The 21,723-nt window shown below is 40.2% G+C and overlaps 1 protein-coding gene across 5 annotated transcripts in view; it reads right to left on the bottom strand.

The window, feature by feature from the left end:
* The window catches only part of DACH2 (dachshund family transcription factor 2), a 234,446-nt gene that overhangs the window by 51,342 nt on the left and 161,381 nt on the right, over positions 1-21,723 (bottom strand). For 4 of the 5 annotated variants that reach the window (XM_056491704.1, XM_056491705.1, XM_056491702.1 and 1 more), the window contains exons 4-5: positions 8,054-8,209; positions 4,592-4,764 (exon numbers count right to left, since the gene is read on the bottom strand). In XM_056491704.1, the coding sequence (XP_056347679.1) occupies positions 4,592-4,764; positions 8,054-8,209 (329 nt within the window). The remainder of the gene's footprint in view (positions 1-4,591; positions 4,765-8,053; positions 8,210-21,723) is intronic. The other variant, XM_056491706.1, reaches the window with a different exon arrangement.

The following is a 21,723-nucleotide window of genomic DNA, read 5'->3' as shown; positions in this document are numbered from 1 at the left end:
CAGAATAAATCTAATAACATGAAACATCACATCCATTGGAGAGAAGTTTTATTTTATAAATGCTGCAGTACTCTGAAAACAATTCATAATGGATTGAAGGCACAGAGAGATATGAAATTACTGATGTTAGGAATTCTGTAATGGGAAATGTTTCTATTGTGAGAAGAAGTGTTTCAGAGCATTCTGAGATGGCCACATTTTTCTGGCTGTCAGGTAAATATTATGAATGTGTGTTGTAGAGCACACAGAAAATAGCACCTCTCAGCAATAATTACACAGCCCATCTGTACTCTCTTCAGGGAATTTAAAATCATGTCATATACATCTTTTACAAATGCTTTAACAATCCCACAAAACCAGGAGAAAAGCAAAACTCAAAGAGAAGGAGACTCAGAAATCTCTACTCCATGTCTAGATCCCATTACAAACAAGGCTTTGCTCTGTTTATCAGGTGAGTTTCTAAAGTGCATTGGTGTGAAATTCTCAAGGAATTCTGAAAATAAAAATGCTTAATTTTTAAAAGCATTTTAAAATATGAATTTTTAAAAGCATTTTAATTTCTTTTTTTTTTGTTTTGCTTTCTGTGTTTCCCATTTGCACTGAACAAGACCACCATTTATTCCTAACTGGGACCTGGGTGAGAGCAACAAAGAATAAGAGAAAAGCAGGAATACAGCAAGCATGTGGGGGTGACAACTGAAGAAAAATGGACAGCAGGAAACCAATTTTCAGAACTACTCCTGCCTGGGAGAAGCACATCCCTCAGCAGCTCCAAAGAGGCTGTTTGCCAGGAGGAGAGGAAGAGGGTGAGATGTGAGCAAGGGGAGGAAGGAGGGTGCAGAATATGTCAGGTAAGTGAAATGAGAAGCAGGGAAAATTTGGGAGAAAATGAAGTCTCAGATCTCTGGCAGGAAGTTTTGCCTCTTCACTCTCAGTGCTCTTTGCACCAAAGGAGCAGCTTAAGGTTTGGGTTTGGCTCCCAAAATTTCAAGCTCAGCCTGACCACCAAATTTCCCACCAAGGAACATCTGGGGAAGTGGCCTTTCAGTGATCAGAGGATTATCACACTCACAGCTCCAGATTTGGCTCTTGCCAGCCTCCCCTTCACCTCCCCAACCCCAAACCTCTCCCCTGCCCTCTCCCTGCTTTTTGGCTGGAATTGTGTAAACATTTTTAATCATGTAAAGTTGTATTTGTTACAGGTGCACTGTAAAATAAAAATCTTTGCATTATGAAGTTACTGCTCTCTGGAGCTGAGTGTTTCACAGAGTTCAGTGAAAAAAACCTCTCAATTTCCTGTAAACGGCTTATCCCAACTTTCCTTCTGAAAATACTGTGACTGAGTAGATTTTTCTGAGTTTCAAGAATAAAATTATTGTGTGACAGTAAACTGCTGCATTTATTCACAGAATCACAGACTGGTTTGGGATGGAAGGACCTTAAAGGTCACCTGATTCCACCCCTGCCATGGGCAGGGACCCTTCCACAAGACCAGGGTGCTCCATCCAGCCTGGCCTTGAGCATCCACTGCTCCTCCTAGCCCAAACCATGGCTCAGGGGTACTTAGCCAAATTCCACCCCAGACTGATCCTCACCTGACATCCAGGCCATTCCTGGAGTCCAGCTGAACAGCTCTGGAAATGAAGAACTAACAAGAACTGGATGCAGGAGGGAGAAGAGAGAGGGTGGTGAACTCAGTGTCTCTGTCAAATTTTGCTTTTGCCACATGAGTCCCTCAATAACAGAGATTCTTCTGAGCCATGTGAGCCAAGTTTCAAACCCAGCAAGCTGCTTCAGATGTGCAGTAAATCCCTGTAAGGCTGGATTTATCACAGGGACACTGCCAGAGCTGCAGCCACAGTGCTGCTGGTGCTGCTAAAATCACATCCCATCAAGTTAGAGATGGCTAAGAAGGTTTTGTGAGCCTGACCATTGTGCCTCCCTAATTTATGGTGTTCCTGTCAGGGAGAAATCAAGTTTCATAGTTATGACATTTCTTTCTGGAGCACTAAATGTTAACTTTGCTGATCATGCATATCTGGGTAGAACAGCTTATTTCTAAATGGCAAACGTGATATAAAAAGCATAATGACTTCATTCAAAACCTTCTAAAGCAGCTGATTCTCACACCTACAGGAAACAGGCCAAGTGGTATTTCAGTCATCAGACTGTGGAAACAGACACACACTCAATATATTCAATTAATTTCTCCCATTTTAAATAAAATCATGATGCTGGGATTACATTCTGTTGAAAACTAGCTATGTTGTGTACTTATTAAATGCACTTAAATAATGTTCTATAATAAAAGTATTACTGACAGCAGGAACAGCAATGGTTTTCTTTTACATGTTTTGTTTTGTACAAGAATTTCATGGTAACTGGTGGTCATTCTGTGCTGCATAATTGTACATGAGGGGAGAAAAAGACAAAAGGAGCCTCACAGTGGAATAAAATTCATCTACAGTTTCAGCACCCAGAACAAGCTGGAGAAAGATGCAGCACCACTTGACAGGTGAAAGTAACACAGCAAAGGATGCCCACTCTGCCTCTGTCACTCTGGCTACTGGTGAATTTTCATCTGCGACATCAGAGGAAATAATTCCCACCAGAGTGCTGGCCAGACCTCGTGTTGCTGTGGAGATATTGTGTCTCCTCTAGTGCAGGTGTTGGGAAAAAACTGCTGTAAATGAGTAACTCACATCAGCAAGGGCCTGCTAAATAACAACCTGAAACCAACTGCCTGCAAAAACTGCAGGTTAAATTACAAAGGACTAGCATTGTCTGCAAATATGCATTTAATCTTCCTGCTGGCATACTGGCATAACACTGAGAATATAATCAAAGCTTCTGCAAGTTTACTTGCTGCTACAAATATTCCACTGCTGTTTTTAAATCAGGGTTTTTAGAGGTTTCTGAATAGGTAAAGGAAAGGCTATGGTTTGAAATTAATGGAATCTCAACTAATTTCTGATAATTTAATGGCTTGCATTAACTAATATACAGCTGGACATCAGAGAGATGTTTTCCCCACCCAGCCAACAACTGTGCAGGTACACTGATGACAAAGAGAAGGTTTTGCACATCTTAATCCTAAGTAGGGATCCTAAGGGAAAATGTCACCCCTGAACTTCCCCAGTCTCCTTAGAAGCTAAGGAAAAAAAAAAAAATGTCAACAAAACCAAAGCATTCAGAACAAAATCTGTTCTAATCTGGAAGTGACTCTCAGTAAAATAGAGAAACAACCTGAGGCAATTTTGGAGATGCTCAGGGCCAGAAAGAAAATCAGAAGGAAAACAAACCCCTCCAGAACCTCAGCAACAGAGGGATGTAGGATTTGACTGCAGTGATGTAACAAGAGATGTTTGCTGTCCCCCTGAGAGGATGCTGCTATCAGAACACATGGGCATGAACAAGAAACATGTGCTGGGGTACTGTGAGTTTCCTTCCCTGCTTGATTTACAAACAAAACCTCCTGAAGCACCAAAAGGACAAAAGGAAGTACAACACAACCCTCACAATACACAGCTGTATTCTCACAACTGGACTGTAGTGATGGAAACAGTGACTTTCTCAATGAGAAAATAATGATACACCATAATTAAGATGTTTTACAATAAAGATATGAGAAGTTAAGTTCAGCAATCAGTGGGAGTTGTAAGAATAAAGCAACTCAGAAGTCAGATTCTAGAGTGACAGGGATGAGTGTAAATGAACACAAATATTGAAGACATTTACTCTCCAGAACAGACAGCTCTATACACTCATATATTTAAACCCAAAGAAAAATGGACTAAACTAATGAACTTTCAAAGCTGAAATTTTACTTTGTCAACAGAAACCCACATGTGCATGCAAACACACACAAGTCAGACTGGTAACAACACCTTTAATTTTTGCTCAGTAAAAGTGGACACACTGTTTTAGAGAATCCCATCACACCAGTCCTTCACATGCACTGATCCTACACACTTCTATTTTGAAAATTTCTTGTTTTAATGCATTTTTGAGTGTGAGGCAGGACAGCAGCTCTCCACACAGGCAAGAACCTTTCAGAACAGCCTACTGGGCAGAGACTATGACAAGCCTTTCAAAATACAAAAGTGTTTGAACCAACCAGAAGGAAGTTCAGGTTTGGCTACTAGAGACTCTACTCACTAAAATACTTGTGATAATTTTCTCAGGTATTTACCTGGATTTGCACTGTCAGAATTCCTGTTTTGTTCTTCAGCCTCACTAAGGCACTTGAGATGATTTTCTCTGCTATTTCTCTGCTGGATTTGCAGCACACTCAAATTCTTGTCATGTCCTTCAGCATTTTGTCTTAGGTTTGACTTCACACAGCATTTTAGCAGAGTTATTAAGCCTGCACAGGTATTACTGCAGCCTGCAGTGTTAGTGATCATTTTTAATTCCATTACAGACTTACTGACAGACCAGAGCTGCTCAACGTTTTGGCTGCAGCGGTGGGTGCTGCTCAGTGTTGGGAGCAGCCAAAGGGAGCTGGGCAGGGTCAGCTCACTGCCCCATCCTCCTCCCCCCTGAGGGTGTCCCTGCAGCAGCTCTGCCATCCCCAGGATGCTCTCCTTACCTTGATGACAGAGGCCCCTGCCCTGGACAGGGGGCTGTGCATCTGCGCCGCCGCTGCCATGTTGGCGATGGTGTTGAGATGGTTCATCTGGTTCATGGCCATGGCCACCGAGGCTGGGGGGAGGCTGACGGGGAGCAGGGGGTGTGGCATCATCATGAAGGGCAGGTCTATCCCTGCAGAGAGCACAGACATGTCACTGAGGGCCTGCACCCACTGCAGCATCCATCGTGTCACTGGGACACAGGCAGTACAGCATCCATCACATCATCACTGGGACACACTGCAGGACTCACAGCCACTGCAGCATCCATCGTGTCACTGGGACACAGGCAGTACAGCATCCATCACATCATCACTGGGACACACTGCAGGGTCTGCATCCACTGCAACATCCATCACATCATCACTGGGACACAGCCACTGCAAAATCCATCACAACATCACTGGGACACAGCCACTGCAACATCCATCACAACATCACTGGGACACCCTGCAGGGCTCACAGGCACTGCAGCATCCATCACATCATCACTGGGACACAGCCACTGCAAAATCCACCACATCATCACTGGGACACAGCCACTGCAAAATCCACCACATTATCACTGGGACACACTGCAGGACTCACAGGCACTGCAACATCCATCACATCATCACTGGGACACACCCACTGCAGCATCCACTCACAGCCACTGCAACATCCCTCACATCAGCACTGGGACACCCTGCAGGGTCTGTATCCACTGCAACATCCATCACATCAGCACTGGGACACCCTGCAGGGTCTGTATCCACTGCAGCATCCATCACATCAGCACTGGGACACCCTGCAGAGCTCACAGCCACTGCCACATCCACCACTCAAACCCAACAGCAGCAAATCTCAGCAATTTTTGGGATTGCCTGTGCAGCCCAGGAAAGGCTGGTTTGTAGGGGAGAGGAACACCCAGCTGAGGAGTGACACAAAATGAATGTATGACTGCACCTGTTCAGTGATCTCTTTAGTTAAGAGAAATAAAGAAGAAAAAAAAAAAAAAAAAACCACAAAACATGCATATAATTTGCATATTTCCAACGTATCAGATGAATATTTATTAATAACTTTATCTGATAATACACTCCTATCAAGACTTCTTCCTATTACCACTTCTCAGCAATGTCACACTAAATTCTTATCCTCTATTTCTTGAATCCAGGAGGCTTGAACTACAGACACCACTGAGTGATTGTACAGAAGGTCTGTGAACTGCAACACGTAATGAGAGGTTAAAACTGTTGCCAGAGGTTTTAATTTTCAAAATGTCACTTTAAATTGTCTTCTGCTATGGATATAAACCAATTTAAGAAGGTATGAAATTTATTTGGAGCAACTTGCAGATCTTGACATTGCCAAAAAGGTGAAGTTACTGCTAGCAAGAATTGGATTCTCATACTTCATTAATATCCATTTCAGCATGTGTATTACTCCTTGTATTTAGTAATGACACCAATTCACTGAAAAAATTGTTCAGGTTATTGTGCATTCAAGAGTTCTTTAGAGGGACCACTTGAAGATACCTTCTATAGGGAATTCAAAATTAATTTTTCAGAAAAAAACCCCCAGTACTCATTCTGCCAGACAAAAATATCTTGTCATTTTTTTAAATGACATTTAGATTAGAAATCCTCATTTAAAAATTCAGGTGCAAGTATTAAATAACACAAACATATAGCTACTCATTACCACATGCCATTAAGATTGTTTGTTGTTAAAAAGTTTTTCACTTTTGGGTTTATCCTAACTATTTTAAAGGAGAAGGCCAGTCACCATTTTTGGTGTATGACAGAACTAGTAATAAAAAATACCACTGACTGACATATCTTATGTTATTCCTACAGAATTTGACTCCAGTGATATAAAAACACCACGGTGCCCACCAGGAAATTGCAGAATTGCAATATTCCCAGCTCCCACACTATTCCTGTTTAACATGAGCATATCATGATCAACAACTGTGATGTCTAATGACTCACTCTCTATTTTACATGATGATCCACGCCAATATTAATTATGATAGGCAATAAGCAAGGCCCACATACATCTCCCTTCCCTTCAAACCACACTGACAATCCCCTCCAGTGCCTGCATCCACAAGCCTTTGTTCCCCTGCACATCTCCCTTAACAGCCCAATAATCTTTCCTCATCCTCTATAGAGTTCCAAAACTCCCAGACACCATCTGGCCACATTGAGTTGTATGTCTACTTAAAGTCCAATTGACATGCAAACTAAATGCAAACTACAAACAGAATTTAACAGCACATCACCAGTTTTAAGACACAATCCGTCAAACATTTCAGAGGACTATGAGGAGAATATATCCTGCACTTGCAAATCACTGGGCATAATGTCTGACATCCAGCAAACCCTTTAACAGCCCATGGACATTCAGCTACTACAAAATCCACTGGAAAATATCCTGCAGAGCAAAGAACACAATATGTCTGTGTGTAAAAGAAATCCAGGTATTGAATTATGCAAGAATATAAAATGAAAGGACAAATGATAGAGAATTTGAGTCCTATGACCTGGTGAATTTTTAACTACTGACACTTAATCAAAAATGCTCAGGTTCACACCTTCCCACAAACACAGCAGACTCATTTTGTAGGAGTCATTTCAATAGCTCTGATTTGCTCAAGTCTGGGGCCTGACAGAGGTAGCAATGAATTGACTACTCCAAGAATTGTGTAAGGAGCCAGAAATGTCACTCGTCCACTAAGACCAACACCAAAAATCAACTTTCAGAAATTGAAGGATGAAGAGCTTAAACAAAAGGAGTTCATAAATAATGAGCTTTTCATTCTTCATCTATCATCAACTATAGGAATAGCTTTATTCCTCACTAATTTTTAAAATGTTAATCCCAAGCATCTTTCTTGGAAACTTTTTCCTTCCCTTCCTTCCCTCTGGGTGCAAAGTGCTCCCTTCCTAAGGGAAAGAAAAGAGATGGCTTTTCAGGGAGCTCTGGGTTCCAAATCCAACCTGTGTCATTTTATTCCAGTTGTTTTGGATAGCTGGGATCAGTGGATCACCTTCTACCTGCACATTCTGCATTTATTCCTTGCTCTCCTATTTTTCTGGTGAGTCAGCACTTCCATCTGGAAGAGAATTTTCTCACATAGCTAAAATTCTAAGCAACTTTATGATTATTTTTCCTTTCAATCCAGGCCATGCAAATATCATTTAAAGACTGGCAGTGCCAAACCCATTAAAGAGTGATTATTCCAAGAGGGAGCAGTCACTTGGGCACGGACTATGGCAGAGGGTGGTTGGACACGAGGCACACGTGCAGCTGGCAGTGGAAGGGCTGACCCTCCTGTCACTCACGTGTCTCCCAACACCTCCCCTGTCCCCAAGGCTGGAAGAAGGGGAAGGGCAGGGCTGCAGGCCCTGTTTCCCCAGCAGGAGCCCAGTACATACTGTTGGTGAGCAGGTGGTTCTGCTGCAGGGGGCTGAGCGGGTGCGCGCTCCCCAGGCTCGACTGCCCCGGCAGCGTGGGGTGAGCAATGCTGTGCTGGGATCCCGGCGTGATGGGGGACTGCAGCTTCTCCTTGTCCCAGGAGGATTCACTCCCACCTGCAAGACAGGGCACAGGGAGCCATGAGTGCCACACACCTTCATTCTGCTTGGGCAGCAATGAGCCAACACTCCTCAGCACAGCTGAGCACCTGGCGCAGGCACAGCACCTGCAACCTGCACCTGAAATTTTCAGAGAATAAATTAATAAATAAGTATCTGGCCAAAAAAATATTTTTAGATACTTTCAGCACCACCTACTTTCAATAGGTTTGTGGAAACAGGGCAAGTTAAATGTCTGAGGATGAAATCATCAGTCATGGTTAAGTGAATTATCAGAAAGGGAACATCTGAGAGGCTGAGTCACCATCTCCTGCTATCACAGGACATGAGGCCACCAGTCCCTGCCAGACACTGATCTTGTGCTCATCAGGTCAGTCCTGGAGGCACTTGGCCATTCCCTCCCTCCAGTGTCCCACTCCAGCTGGAATTCACCCCTGAAGAGCTCAGTGCAGTTTATCCTCGAGCTTGGTTATCTCTGAGCTTCAGCAGCTCCCCCTGCACTGCTGGGCCTGGCCCTGGGGATGCTCCATGTGAAAACTTCACTCTGGGTTACATGAACCAGGCACAGGCTGTGCTTGGAAATCATCAATATTCAGGGATTTCAACTTAGGAGTCCAGGTATCTATTATGCATAGTAATTACTGTCTACAGCAAACACAAAGTCCAGAAAACTGAGCACTCAGTGTCTCCAACCTCTGTCTACTCTTCTGCAGCAATTTTACAGACTGTAGGTTTTTTTTTCAGTATTACACACTTGAATAACAAATTCCATTTAAACAGCAGGTTAAATAGACCATGTTAGTGAATTCCAAAATGCATCTGGTCCACAAAACAGAGCACCTAAAAAAAAGTTACACTGAACATTTCTAGAGTTAAAAGGTATTTTAAGATCACTCCCCTCTCAGGTACCCTACACTGTCACTTAGATTATAGATTGTTAGAAAAACATGTAACTGCAGTATTGATTTTGTTTTGGATTTATGAACAAGGATCTCAATTAGAATAAGTAAATAGATTACTGGAGTGCAGCAGATAGAGGCAGCAAGCAAAAAACCATTTTAATTGAATCTGAAAGTAACAGAGAAATTCCATTCTTTATGACAACACTTGGCTAATAAACATGATTAATACTGCTAAATGCAAAAGTTTGAAAGATCAGTGATTGAGAAAAAAGGAAAACACTCCATCATTTTAGCACTATGTCCAAGTATGAATTACCTTCCTATAAAAGAGTTGTAATTTGTAAAATGATGAGTAACACACTGACAAAGAAAGATACACTAAATTATGCCATGTGATATAATGCAGCATGGCATAGTGCAGTAATTAGAACTACTACAGTTGAGGCTGTGTCAGCATCTTAGTTATTTAATATACTGTATATCAGCTCTTTCAAATAACATTTGACTGCTATTTAGTGTGGAAGTTGTTCACTTTGACTATTGTGAATCCAGGCTGGTATTATTTGGTGTGTTTCAGAAGTTAAATGTGTGATTTATGAAGGATTTTTTGAGGAAATGTCAAGAATTTTATTTTAACAAGTGAGTTTTAATTTTCTCCATATGCTTTTTAAAACAAATTCAACATTTACACTCTATTCTTCCTCAGAAAACACATATTTTTTCATTATTTTTTGCTTAGAACATGTTTTATAGCTGTAATTTCACATATTAGGGCACTGGCCACAGAAGTTGGGCCAAAGATAGTTTCTTTGGGATTTCTGTGTGAAAAGAAAAAAAATGAGTCCTCATCTGAAAGTTTCCCTCTCCCTTTGCTCCTCTGCCCCAGGCAGCTCCAGCCCTAGGCAGGGGTGGTTCAAACCCAGCTCATTTAGTTAATTCTGAAGTTTCTCCTGCCTTTCAGAGCCTCGTGCTGCTGAGGCTGCAGCAGCAGAACCCAGCAGTTCTCTGAGCCAGCTCCACAGCCACTGCACATCCTGGAGGAAAACTCCTTTATTCCCAACTTACAGATGGAGAACTGCCCTGAGAGGAAAAGCAACTTGCTTAAGGAAACCCAAGGAATCTGCAATAGAAGGGGAAACTGAATTTAAATTATGCCACACAGTCCAGATCACTGGACCAGCTCTCCTTACAGATGGGGACAAGAATAACTTTTTCCCTCTGCAAATTCCACTTGTAAATCTGCTCCAGTATTCAGTGCCAGCAACACAAGAATAAATTGCAATATACTTATCTCTACAGACCATTCCTGTATTCTTATGTTCCCTATCACTTCTCCTTAGAGAAAGAAAAAAATACAGCTGAGTGTAGGATGTATAATAGAAGTGGATGTTAAATGAAATGCATCCTTATCCTGCACTGTCCCACAGATAACAGCTCCATCTCTCCATCTGCATTTCCTATGTCACAGGAAGTCTCTTCAAAATGAAATAATAATTAAACAGTTCTTACCAAGAACTGCTCAGGTGTGAAGTGTTTGTAAGGGCAGTGTGGTCAGCTCCAGCTGAGGGGCAGAGTTAGGAAGTTCCTGTTACACCAGTGAGGAAACTGAACTGGAAATGAGATTCCACTCCTGTGCCTGCACCACAGACACCTTTCATCCATCCTACCCACAGTCCCTCTGCACAGCTAAAAAATAACCATTCTACAAGAAAATCTGCATTCTTCCCTGGAGTATCTATGCCCATGGGAAAGAAAAAGATTACACACAAATTTACACAAGCCAGCAGCACACTGACAGTAAAAACCCAGTAGTGACATGCAAACCTGTGCTGGTACACTCAGTCCTTTAAATGCCAGGCAATGTTTAAAAAAGGAATTTATTTTTGAGCACACAATTTTCTTATTTAGTAACACAGTTGTCAGCATGTTTGATCAGTGAATACACATCTGACATGCAACATATCAATGTGCATTTTCAAATTCTTTGTTGCCATAACAATTAGAAGTGAATACATCCATAAAAACTGAATCCTTCTTAATGCTTCAAATTCATGTTTAACCATAGTTTTTCAGATTTCTGTTCATTGCCATTTTTTTGCCAAACAGGTGTCATTCATAAGGCAAAGGTGTCACATTTTAATTTTTTTTCATCCTGTCTTTTTGATGTTAATTTTTCTTATCCTGTCTTTTGTATGATGAGCTTATAGTATATACAGAGATATATTTTAAGTAATTTATTTTAGGTATATAAAACATAAGGGGGAAAAAAAAAAGGAAAAAAAGAAACATACATTCCTAAGAAAAATGAGATAACAGGAAACTGCAATGGGACCTACCTCTTTTATATGAAGGGAAACACAACTTTTCTTTTCTTTTATATGAGAAAGAATATTTCATTTTAAAATATGAGTAACTTGATACATGAGTGTCATAGGAATATTACCAGAGCACCCAGAAGTTATTTGTCAAAATGCCAATACATCATTTACACACTTTACCAGAAGCTTAAGTTTGACTCTTACCCACTACCCACACGACCTTCCCTCCAACAGAGAAAAGTGAAGGACACAAAGGTGATTTTTCCTTATCTTGTTTGCATTCTAGTGTTCAACTAAACAGAAATCAGGTGAATTTAGGAGTTAAATCACAGGGAAAATCAGCAGTACATTCACCTGCTGCCAGGAATGGACCCCACAGCCCCACTGGAAGGTGATTTACCATCACATCCAGGTCTGTGAGCAAAGTGTCTCTGCTTCAGTTTAATTTTATTTATTTGAAGGAAATGCAAGTGATAAGCTCAGCTTCCTTTTTTCTGAAAATGCTACTCACTCACCCATCATTAACTTCAGGAATTTTTTAAGGCAAGTTTTACAGCCACAAGTTTTCTAGCAATAAGCCTCTCTGAGCACTTCTATTCTTCAGAACAAAACCCCAAAATCTGTTGTTTGTTGTTTGGGGTTTTTTGGTGAAGACATATCTGTAATGATTAAATCACTGTCTTGCTTTTAGGTATTGAGAGATCTCCAGAAAGTAATCACAGTTCAATTCGGTGACAGTTTCCTTTCATTTGGTTTCAAATTCATTTTATCAGCCTTAAATCTGTCTGGTTGAGCTAAATGAAACCCTCTCTGTCAGAGCCACCTTCAAATTCCACAACCACACTGTTTCAATCTATGTCTGTCATTTTACTTCTCCTTGTGATACATTCCTGAAAAATTGAACTCCAATTGTAAAAAGCAATACCATCTTCACTGGCCAATTTTATTCTCAAATTATTTTAAAACACATTTTTCATCCTGTTGGGCATATTAACCTTAACAACAGCTGCAAAGAAAAAAGTATTCAGTGCATTGCTATTTCAGCACTGGTAATTCCAAAGTATTTCTCACCTCTTAACTTCTTGTGAGTGTCCAGCACATACAGAGCCTTTGAAAATTTTAGGATTATACAAAACTCTCAAAACATCACAGGCCTTTTGCCAGCACTCCTAAACCCTGTGTTTTCAGGTGTTCCAGACTATTTTACCAATATCCTGATCTCAGCCTGATATTGGGGAAAATGGTCATTTATTGGCCTGCACAGAATAAAAACATTTCTTCAGCCTACAGCTTTCTGTCAACATTTCCATGGTATCAACCTTTGAGTGTCCCAGGAAGACAAGATTAGGTTGAAAACTATTTTTGTCAGATTTGATAAACTGAGAATCTCACTGCAGGAAGGTCAGGAAGAGACCACCCAGGTCTCATTCCTGGTCAAGTGTCACTTTCCTGTCAGAAAACCATGAAACTGCTCTGGGTCAGGATTATGACCCATTTAACCCCAAATTCTGTCCCCTGTACTGGCAGTAGATAATGTTATTTACAGAGGCCATGCAAGTGTGGGCACTTTCTGTGGTCCCTTATTACTCCCAAATGAAATTCTTAACTTTAAAAATGGGAATAAGATTTTTTTCCAGTCCCCAAAATCATTACACCCATCTGAAAATCAAAATGGCAGATCTGAAATGCATTTAAAGCTTGAATCCATGGATTTGTGTGGCTGTGTGTATTCAGCTAAATCAACTTTTGGAGTGTACCCTACAAGAAAGCCATGAAAGTGTGTAGGGTAAGATATTAAAACTCAAGAAATCCAGTGATGGCTTTACTGGGCTACTTCCAAAAACTTATCAAGTGGTTCAGCAGATGTAATTACTGCTTAGCCCTGCCAAGGCTTTGAAATGTGCCCATTAATTCAGCAATTCCCAATCTGTCCATCAGTCAGTCATACTTAAAAAATATGTCTGTCAGGACTTAGGTGAAGTAATCTGTTGATAATTACACAATAAGAAGGCATCTGAAATCTGAATATCATTTCCAAACTTTTCGAAAAGTCGTGATGACAGCAAAATCAAAGTTTATTTCACAGCAAACAGGACACTGAAGGTAACTGGGAATATGTCAGAATATTTGATGCCAATTTAATTAAGAACAATTAATTCCAGGAAGATAATTTTTGAGAAGATAAAAGCAGAACTGTGATATTTATCTAGGAACCTCCCCATCCCTCCCAAACCATCAGCTGCTCCATTTAAAGTGAACAAAGACACAAGGAGGTGCTAAGGGGAATGTTGAGGTTCCCATGTGCTGATGGATGACTGTGGAGCTGAAGCACAGCCTCACTGCCAGGTCCCTTGGCAGGTGTGACTGTCCCTCCCTGGGCCCTTCCAGCCAAAACAAAATCTCACCCTGACAGCCAGAGCTCAGTGTCCAAGGCTCTGAGCAGCAGGAAACCTGTTCTCCCTCTCACACCCTTCAGAGCCATTCATCCCTGCAAACTGCACCCACAGAATGCTCCTGGAATACAACCAAGGGCTTTCCACTGCTTTGTGTGAGCAGTGTGGATGAACTGAACTCCAGGATCACCTTCAGTACCTACAGCTGAACTCCAGGACACCAAACACACCCCAGTGATTCAACCTCCACATCCACAGCACCCTCTGGAAGTTACATTAAACTGGATCAAACATCAGATTTACAGAAATTTAGACATGAACTCTTATAACAATAGTCACCAAAATGCACTGGTACCCACAAGCACTTCTCACCTGTGCCTGCACTATATGAAAAACCACCTGGTGTTATTTGAAGGTGTGTTTTGGGAGGGTTAACTTGGCATTTGCTGTCTTCCTCTGACATCACCTAGGGTTTGTAGTGGATTAAATATTAAGTTATAAAATTCTATTCAGTTTCTTCTATAGAACGTGAAGTACATTTATTGCTAACAGTTTCAGTAACAACTGTGTGACTTTACTGCTATTTATTTTTCTATACAAAGATAAGAATGATGTACTAGAACACTGCATCTATTCTGGTTTAGGACCATCAACAAAAAACCTGTTTTCTACTGCAGGACCACAGGCTGCCTTCAGAAACACGCTCATTTCACAGAGAGAAAGAAGGTCAAAATTCTGGTCTGTCATGTTTTTATTACTGTTGATGATGCACAAGCCAGAAATAAAACAGCTTAACTTTCAGATCTTGAATACAGTTTGCAGGGCTGCCTGCCAGAAAGGATAAACCATACATCCTTCTGAACTCCCTACTGCAGCCACCAGCAAGCAGGGAACAGGACTTCTATTCCAGTGATGATAATCACCCACACCCTCACTCAGCACAATTTACAATTTTCTGCCTTTTTAAAAATTATTTAATATTTCCCCATATTTAACAACTTACTGAAAGAACCACTGAGATACACGTGCTGTGTACTTTTACCATGGCTCTAAGCACATAGTTTAGTTTGATTCTGAGAGGCTTTGAGAATATCTTGACATCCAGTGCAGACAGGTAATACAAAATCAGGTTATTTGAGATCCAACAATTCATTATTTGCTATTTCTTTGAAATAATTATTAAGAACAATTCGGCTTACAGATGGCAATCTGCTGAATTAATCTGCATTGACATAAATGGATCATGTACTTACAATCCTTCCAAGATCTCCTAATACTCAGAAACTCCATAAAATACAAAGTATGGCTTGGAAGAATTAAATAAAATCTGTGGCCTCAAAACACACCTGGACAAACTTCTAACCCTCCTCTGCACCAAATTCAGAGATGTTACCAGAGAATGAGAGGCTGCTGAGGGATGCCCAACACACTTTTAAATCTAATCCAGTGAGACTGAGTTTCCACAAAGGATGAGTGACTGCAGCCCTTGCACAGCTCCACCAAGGTGTGTCAGGAGGGGAGCTCAGGCCAGGTCCACACTCATTCTGAAGCTGCTCCACTTCTTGTATCTGACCCCAAAAAACTGAGAGCTCTGCCAAAACCAGGAGAGCCCGTGAGTAAACCCAATTCACAGAAAAGGTCAGCAGGGACATCCACTGTGCTTCACTTAATGCCAGCCTAAAAAAACACACAAAAACCCCTGGAACTACATCAGCAGCCAACTGTGTACTTCCTCTGACAACCCCTTTCAGCTGTGCTCACAGAAATACCTGAACAGACTCCTACCACAGAACTTGGGTATCTCACACTTCCAATCCATCTTTGCTTTTCAGAATATTTCTCTCATTCTGCAAGCTTAGCCACTGGGTATTCCCATTTCCAGAATAATTCTCCTCCAGGAACATCAGTGGGTGTTTAGCATTAGCTCCTCGAAGGAGCAGGATCAAATCCCTAGAACTGACCAACAATGTCAAATAAACCATTCCTAAAATTGTTATTGTGCAAAGGATACTCTACATCTTCAAACTAGAATTTCTTTCTCAGCTACACAAAGCAATAAATAACAACAGCCATCAGAACAAACATTATTAAAATGTTGATATTAATACCAGATAAAGTGAAAATATTTCTTAGGAAGAGAAAATCTTCTGCAACAAAACAGAATAGCACAGTGCCAAACTGAACGTAACTAAGCTTGAGGTTTTGGACAGGATTCATTTCTGCTTGTGGTGTAAGTATGCACCACCTTGATTATCATTTAAAAAAATATTGACAGCTTGCCTTCTCATACCAATGCCTGGTAACAAATTCCAAATGTTTTGTCACATTTCTTGTGAGCAATGCCATCTGCCAGAGGTGGCATTTCATGGCTGTTTACCCTGACTCCCTCCAAGAATTCATCTGCCACCATCTAATGCTGCCTGAATAAAGGGGATTAAGACTCTGATGCAACAGAGACTATTGATAATTTGGTATAATTGGGAAGAAATGAAGATAAATGAGGTTGAGGATGGAGAGGCAATTAGTTGAGCTGCCTGTACAGCTGTGTTCTCAGCCTGGCTCCCCTGGCCTTTTCTTTGGTGAGGTGTGTGCAAATTAAACATAATGACAAATACACTCTTCCCAAAGCTCTTTAGCTTGCAAAGCTTGAGGATCTGTTTTTCACTTCTGAGGTTCTGTGTGAAGGCCAGAGGCTCACACTCTCTGCTGATGTTTTTAAAGAGATTCCCTTTGTCCCAGCACACTATGGCTCAGTACCTGTGGCTCCAGCTCAGCATTCCCAGTATCCAAACCCCAGGGATTTGGCCAAAATGGGAAGGATTTTGTTCCCTCACTCATTCCACAGCTCCACATGTCTTTGCCACTTCTCTGCTGCAATATCCTCTATCCATGGCATTGGTGAAGCAGCAACCCCAAACCATGATCCTCTCCTAAAGCCAAACCCCAAATTTGCAGCTGAACCTCCATTTTATAAATTATACCAGCTTTTAAAAATACTGATAAAAAAAAAAAAAAAACCTTTGGAAACTCTAAAATACACATTTTACTCTACAAAACATCTTGAAAGTGGGTAGGAATTTTAGTCATAATACAAAGAAACCTACATAGATAAAAGCCTTAGTGCTAAGCTACATTATTCAGGTGAGGCCAAGTAATCAAGCTTGAATATTTTGAAAGATATTTAAATCTCAAGTGAACATGGTCAGACTACAAACCTCCAAATTAGAGGGCACAAATCTGCAGCCTGATTTGCAGTTCTCATCTCAAATACACTGAGATACATTCATACATATACATGTAGAAATGCCCCCATATGGGGTTTATCATAAATGTAAAATAACATACATTTGCCACAAGAAATGCCACTACATGTTTCACATAAAACTCTAAGAGTTTTTCATAAATGTCAAATAATGCAAGATCCCTTTCAGAAAGAAATCCAATATTTGCAGAAGCAGCTTTGGCTTACAGTCATGTTTGCCCAACTACCCAGCATATGTTAATTTTCTGATTTAATGTACAGGTGATTCTGTCCAAATTAGCTCTTAGATGAAATATTTTTTAAAAACACACTTTTTTCCTGCATCTTCAGTCTTCAGTTATTTATAAAGAGTATTTTATGAATTACTCAAAAAATGCTCCTTAGACAAAGACAAAAGCCCAGTTTCAATGCACAGAAGAGATTTTAGAAACCAAATGTTACATATGTTGAAAGAGTAACAATTTATTTTGTAAAGAATTTTCAACATATCTGCTTTTAATTATACAATGAGTACAGGGTTTTTAGTAAATTCTTAAAGCTGAAATCATTTGAAATTCTCTCTTTTCAAACTCCTACAAAACACTGCACATGAAAAACCTCACTCAACCTCAACACTGTGATATTCCCCACTACCTGGAGGTCAACCAACATTTCAATTTTACTCTATCTAATGTACTTTTTCATTTTGGATTAGATTTCTACAAAAGCCAAAAAAAAGAAGTGCTCACTTTTTATGAGAGCAACATGCCAGGAGGAAAGAAATAATATATATACTTAAGTTTATTTAATTGACCTTGTTTTGCCTTAGTGGGGCTAAAAATAATTTAACATTTGACACTGGCATGAACAGGACAAAAAGCTGACAATAAAATATTCTGTTTTCCACGTTCATTTTGCCTTGTTTTCCCATTTCCACATTAAACAATGCTCTAACTCCCTGTTCCCCTGTTCCACACAGCCCTTCCTCACAGGTGGGTGCTCATTCCATCCAAATGCTGTCCTCAAGTCATAAAAAGTGTCAGACTCATGATGACTGGAAGGGATTAGGGGATCCCTAAGCTGTTCCTAAGAAAATATTCTTTATTTTGTACAGAATCCCTTCTCACTGCTGCTCAAATGCCTCTGTGATTAACAATGGAGCTAAACATGAGTTCTGCTCTGCCTCTTCCCAATTCTGAAAACCAGAATCACCCAATTTGAGGCATCAAATCAGACAACACCAATCTGGACTTGATGATCTTGAAGGTCTTTTTCAACACTGATGGTTTTTTATCCTACAAGTATAAGAGAAAATATACAATACACCACAAGCCTTCTGACTGCTGGAGTTTCTTCTTGATTTCTCTGTCCCCTGCTTTTAAGTGATTGCTCATTTTCTCAATATTAAATAATATTTATAAGCTAAAGCAAGAACTTTATTACAAAGGTAACTGTAATTTCTCAAACACACAGCCAGAACAGAAAAAGAACTAACTGCAGAAGTACTTCTGCAATTTGCAGATGATTAAATTTTGAAGGTGAGATGCTGTATAACTGCACCAACCATTCATGAAGCTGACTTGAAGAGCTGTAATTTGTGGTGTTTGCCCAGAAGAGCCACAGCTGATGATCAGGGATAACAGGCACAGATTTCAGCACATTGCCAGAGCTCTCTGCTATATGCTGAGAACAACAATATCAAAAGGTTCCTCTCTCCAGCACTGCTGGTGTCAAGGTTAATGAGCTAAAACTTGTTAAATTGATATTACCAAACTAATGGCTTTTTTATAGGACACTGCATGGATTTTGACACACAGCTAATGTGGAATATTGCTGGTCTGAACTGAATTAGAAGTTTTTGCATGTATACAATCAAGATAACTAAAAATGGGGAGCTGTGACCACACTATTGTCACTATTTGTGCTTCAAATAATATAGAAATATAGAATCCCAGACTGGTTTGGTTGGAAGGGACCATAAAGCCCATCCAGTGCCACCCTGCCATGGCAGGGACACCTTCCACTGTCCCAGGTTATCCCCAGCTGTGTCCACCCTGGCCTTGGACACTTCCAGGCATTCCAGGAGAATTCACAACTTCTCTGGGCAACTTCAAACTTTTAAATATGAAATTATTTAAATAATAAAACCACTATTTTTTAAAAATTTTACATGAACCATACCAAGAGTTAAGGAAGAGGAAAAATAAATGCCTGGAGTCTCCATTCAAAATAGATGAACAAACAACAGGAAAAAAAATTAATGAATCATATTAAAAAGCAAGGAGCTTATGAAAAATAAATTACATTTGTAGATGATTAAATTTTGAAGGTGAGATGTTGCATAACTGCACCAACCATTTATTTCAGTGCCATAACTGCATCTAATAAATAAAATGCTTCTTTTAAATCCAAACTGAAGATACACTGCTATCCTGAGGAGTTGGATTTTCCATTTGCACAGTACAGGGACAAGGTTTGGGCTGTAATTATTCAAGGCAGAAAGAAGAGCTGTTAGTTAGGTGGAGAGAAAATCAGCATCAGCTGTGAGCAACAGGACAATGCAAATATTTCTTCCACAGACAGAATCACTAAGTTTAAATTCAGAGAGGCTCATTAGAGATTACACTCCCAAATAGAAGATACCTGCAAGTTTCATGCAAATTCCCTTTTGTTTCAGTAGTATTTTTGTATAAAAGTGCAATCTCTCACTGACAGAAAAGCCATTTAACATACAGGATATACCCAGATATGCCTGATGTTTAAAAAGTGAAACTGAAGAACTCACTTGTGCTATTCTAGTTTTTTCTAAATGACTTTTCTTCCTGGATCTAAGAGTTTACAGAGAAAGGGAATAAAGTTTGACTCAGCTTCCAAAAAATATCTACTTTGTCAAAATCCAGAAAAATAGAAGAGGTGCTGCAAATGAGGGGGAATATTTCTCAAGGATGAAATGCCAAAATCCCCCTCACATCAAATTCTCAGAGACAGTCAATCAACAAACAGAACTTGCAAGACACTTCTTCCTACTGCCTTTCCAACTTCCATCTGAAATCTGAGAAAATGAATCACAATTTAATTGATATTATAAGCTTTATAGGAAAAGAAGAAAAAAGCAGCCTCTGATGGCCCATGACATCAGGAATTGAATATACAGCTCTTATAGAGTTTCACTGTCCCAAAGTTTCATTCTCTCCATCCTTAAAACCTGAGCATCCCCTTAAAAAGAATCTATTCTAATTTTTATATTGTACAAATGTAGAACAGTCACACATCCCCCCTCCCAATTTTCAATGTTTTAAATATCAATGCCTGTCTGATCTTAAAGGGAAGCTCAACATTTATGTCTTGTCTTGGTGATAAAGTTCATGAATATATAATGAGAGTGGAACAACTCTGCTACTGATTAAATGTCAAAAAAGGTTTTATTGTCAAATATATTGTAAATATAGAAGATATACAACAAAGAGCATTAATTGCAGATGGCTGTGTACAGCTTAAAAAATGCACAGCATCGAGACAGGAAATGCTGATTTTCAGTTTCAACTATCAATTTTAATTTACCTTCAGAATCTACCTTCAGCCAGCATGTACTGAGAGAATAAACCATAAAACAGCCAAACTCAACTGAACTAAATGCTCCCCATTCAAGGGCAGATGTTAGTCTATATCCTAGGCACACACAGCAGAATCACCCAAAATTCTGGATCTTTATTAGAATTTGTCTAAACTTTTGTGAAGATTCAAGAGAGAAACAACATGAAAATCTGGTGAGGACAGAGGAAAGGCTGCAATAGCCATTCTCAGCTCAGAGTGGGGTATGACTGCCTGTGTAAATTTTAAAAATAAAATATCTGGAGTCTGTAGTAGACTGAGCACAGGGCAGCACCTGCCAGGAGAATGAGCTGCACACATTTATATGAGAGCAGGGTCTGTTCAATGGAGGGAAGGGACAACAGGCAGGAGCTCACATGTTCAGCCATAAAGAGGAATAAATTGTTCTCTGTACTCACAGTGTACAGGACAAGATGCAGCAAGGAAAGATTTTTAACAAACTGAGGAAAAATGGCCATGATCAGAAAGCCATGACATTTGTAAAACTAAGCTGGGAAACTGTCAGTCAGACATGAGGCTGGCAGAGCTGGAGCATGGTAAGGAAACAAGTCTGAAAGTGCTGGTTTGATGATGCTGAACAGCACAAAGTGCAGCAGAGGCAGAGGCAGAGCCCCCTGAGCTCACCCCTCCACCTGAGCCAGGTGAGACAGGGTGACCCAGCAGCCTGCAGCCACCACAGGAGCACTGTGCAACCTTCCTCTGACACACAGCTGGCCAATAACTACACTCCAGGCAGCATAATATTGGATTTCCAAAATAATAAAGCACTTGAAACTTGTATTAAAAATCCACACGTTTTTCCTTTAGATTATGGACAAATTAGTAGCTTCAATTATACAGTGCCAACAGCATTTTCTTCTCCATGACTAAATGGACCAGGTTTTAATATTCTTCAGTGATCTTATTAATTCACATTAACCTTCTATCAAATTAAGAATAAGAATTTCATTTAAGGAAAAGATGTCACAGCCGTGGAAATTAAAGCCTCTGGTGGATAAAGGTAAATTTACTCTTGGTCTGAGACAACACTGCTGGTCTTTCCTAA

The sequence above is a fragment of the Oenanthe melanoleuca genome, chromosome 4A (assembly GCF_029582105.1).
Source record: "Oenanthe melanoleuca isolate GR-GAL-2019-014 chromosome 4A, OMel1.0, whole genome shotgun sequence".
Taxonomy (NCBI): Eukaryota; Metazoa; Chordata; class Aves; order Passeriformes; family Muscicapidae; genus Oenanthe; species Oenanthe melanoleuca.
Note: the sequence above shows the minus strand (reverse complement) of the source record. Positions and strands in the feature narration are given on the sequence as shown.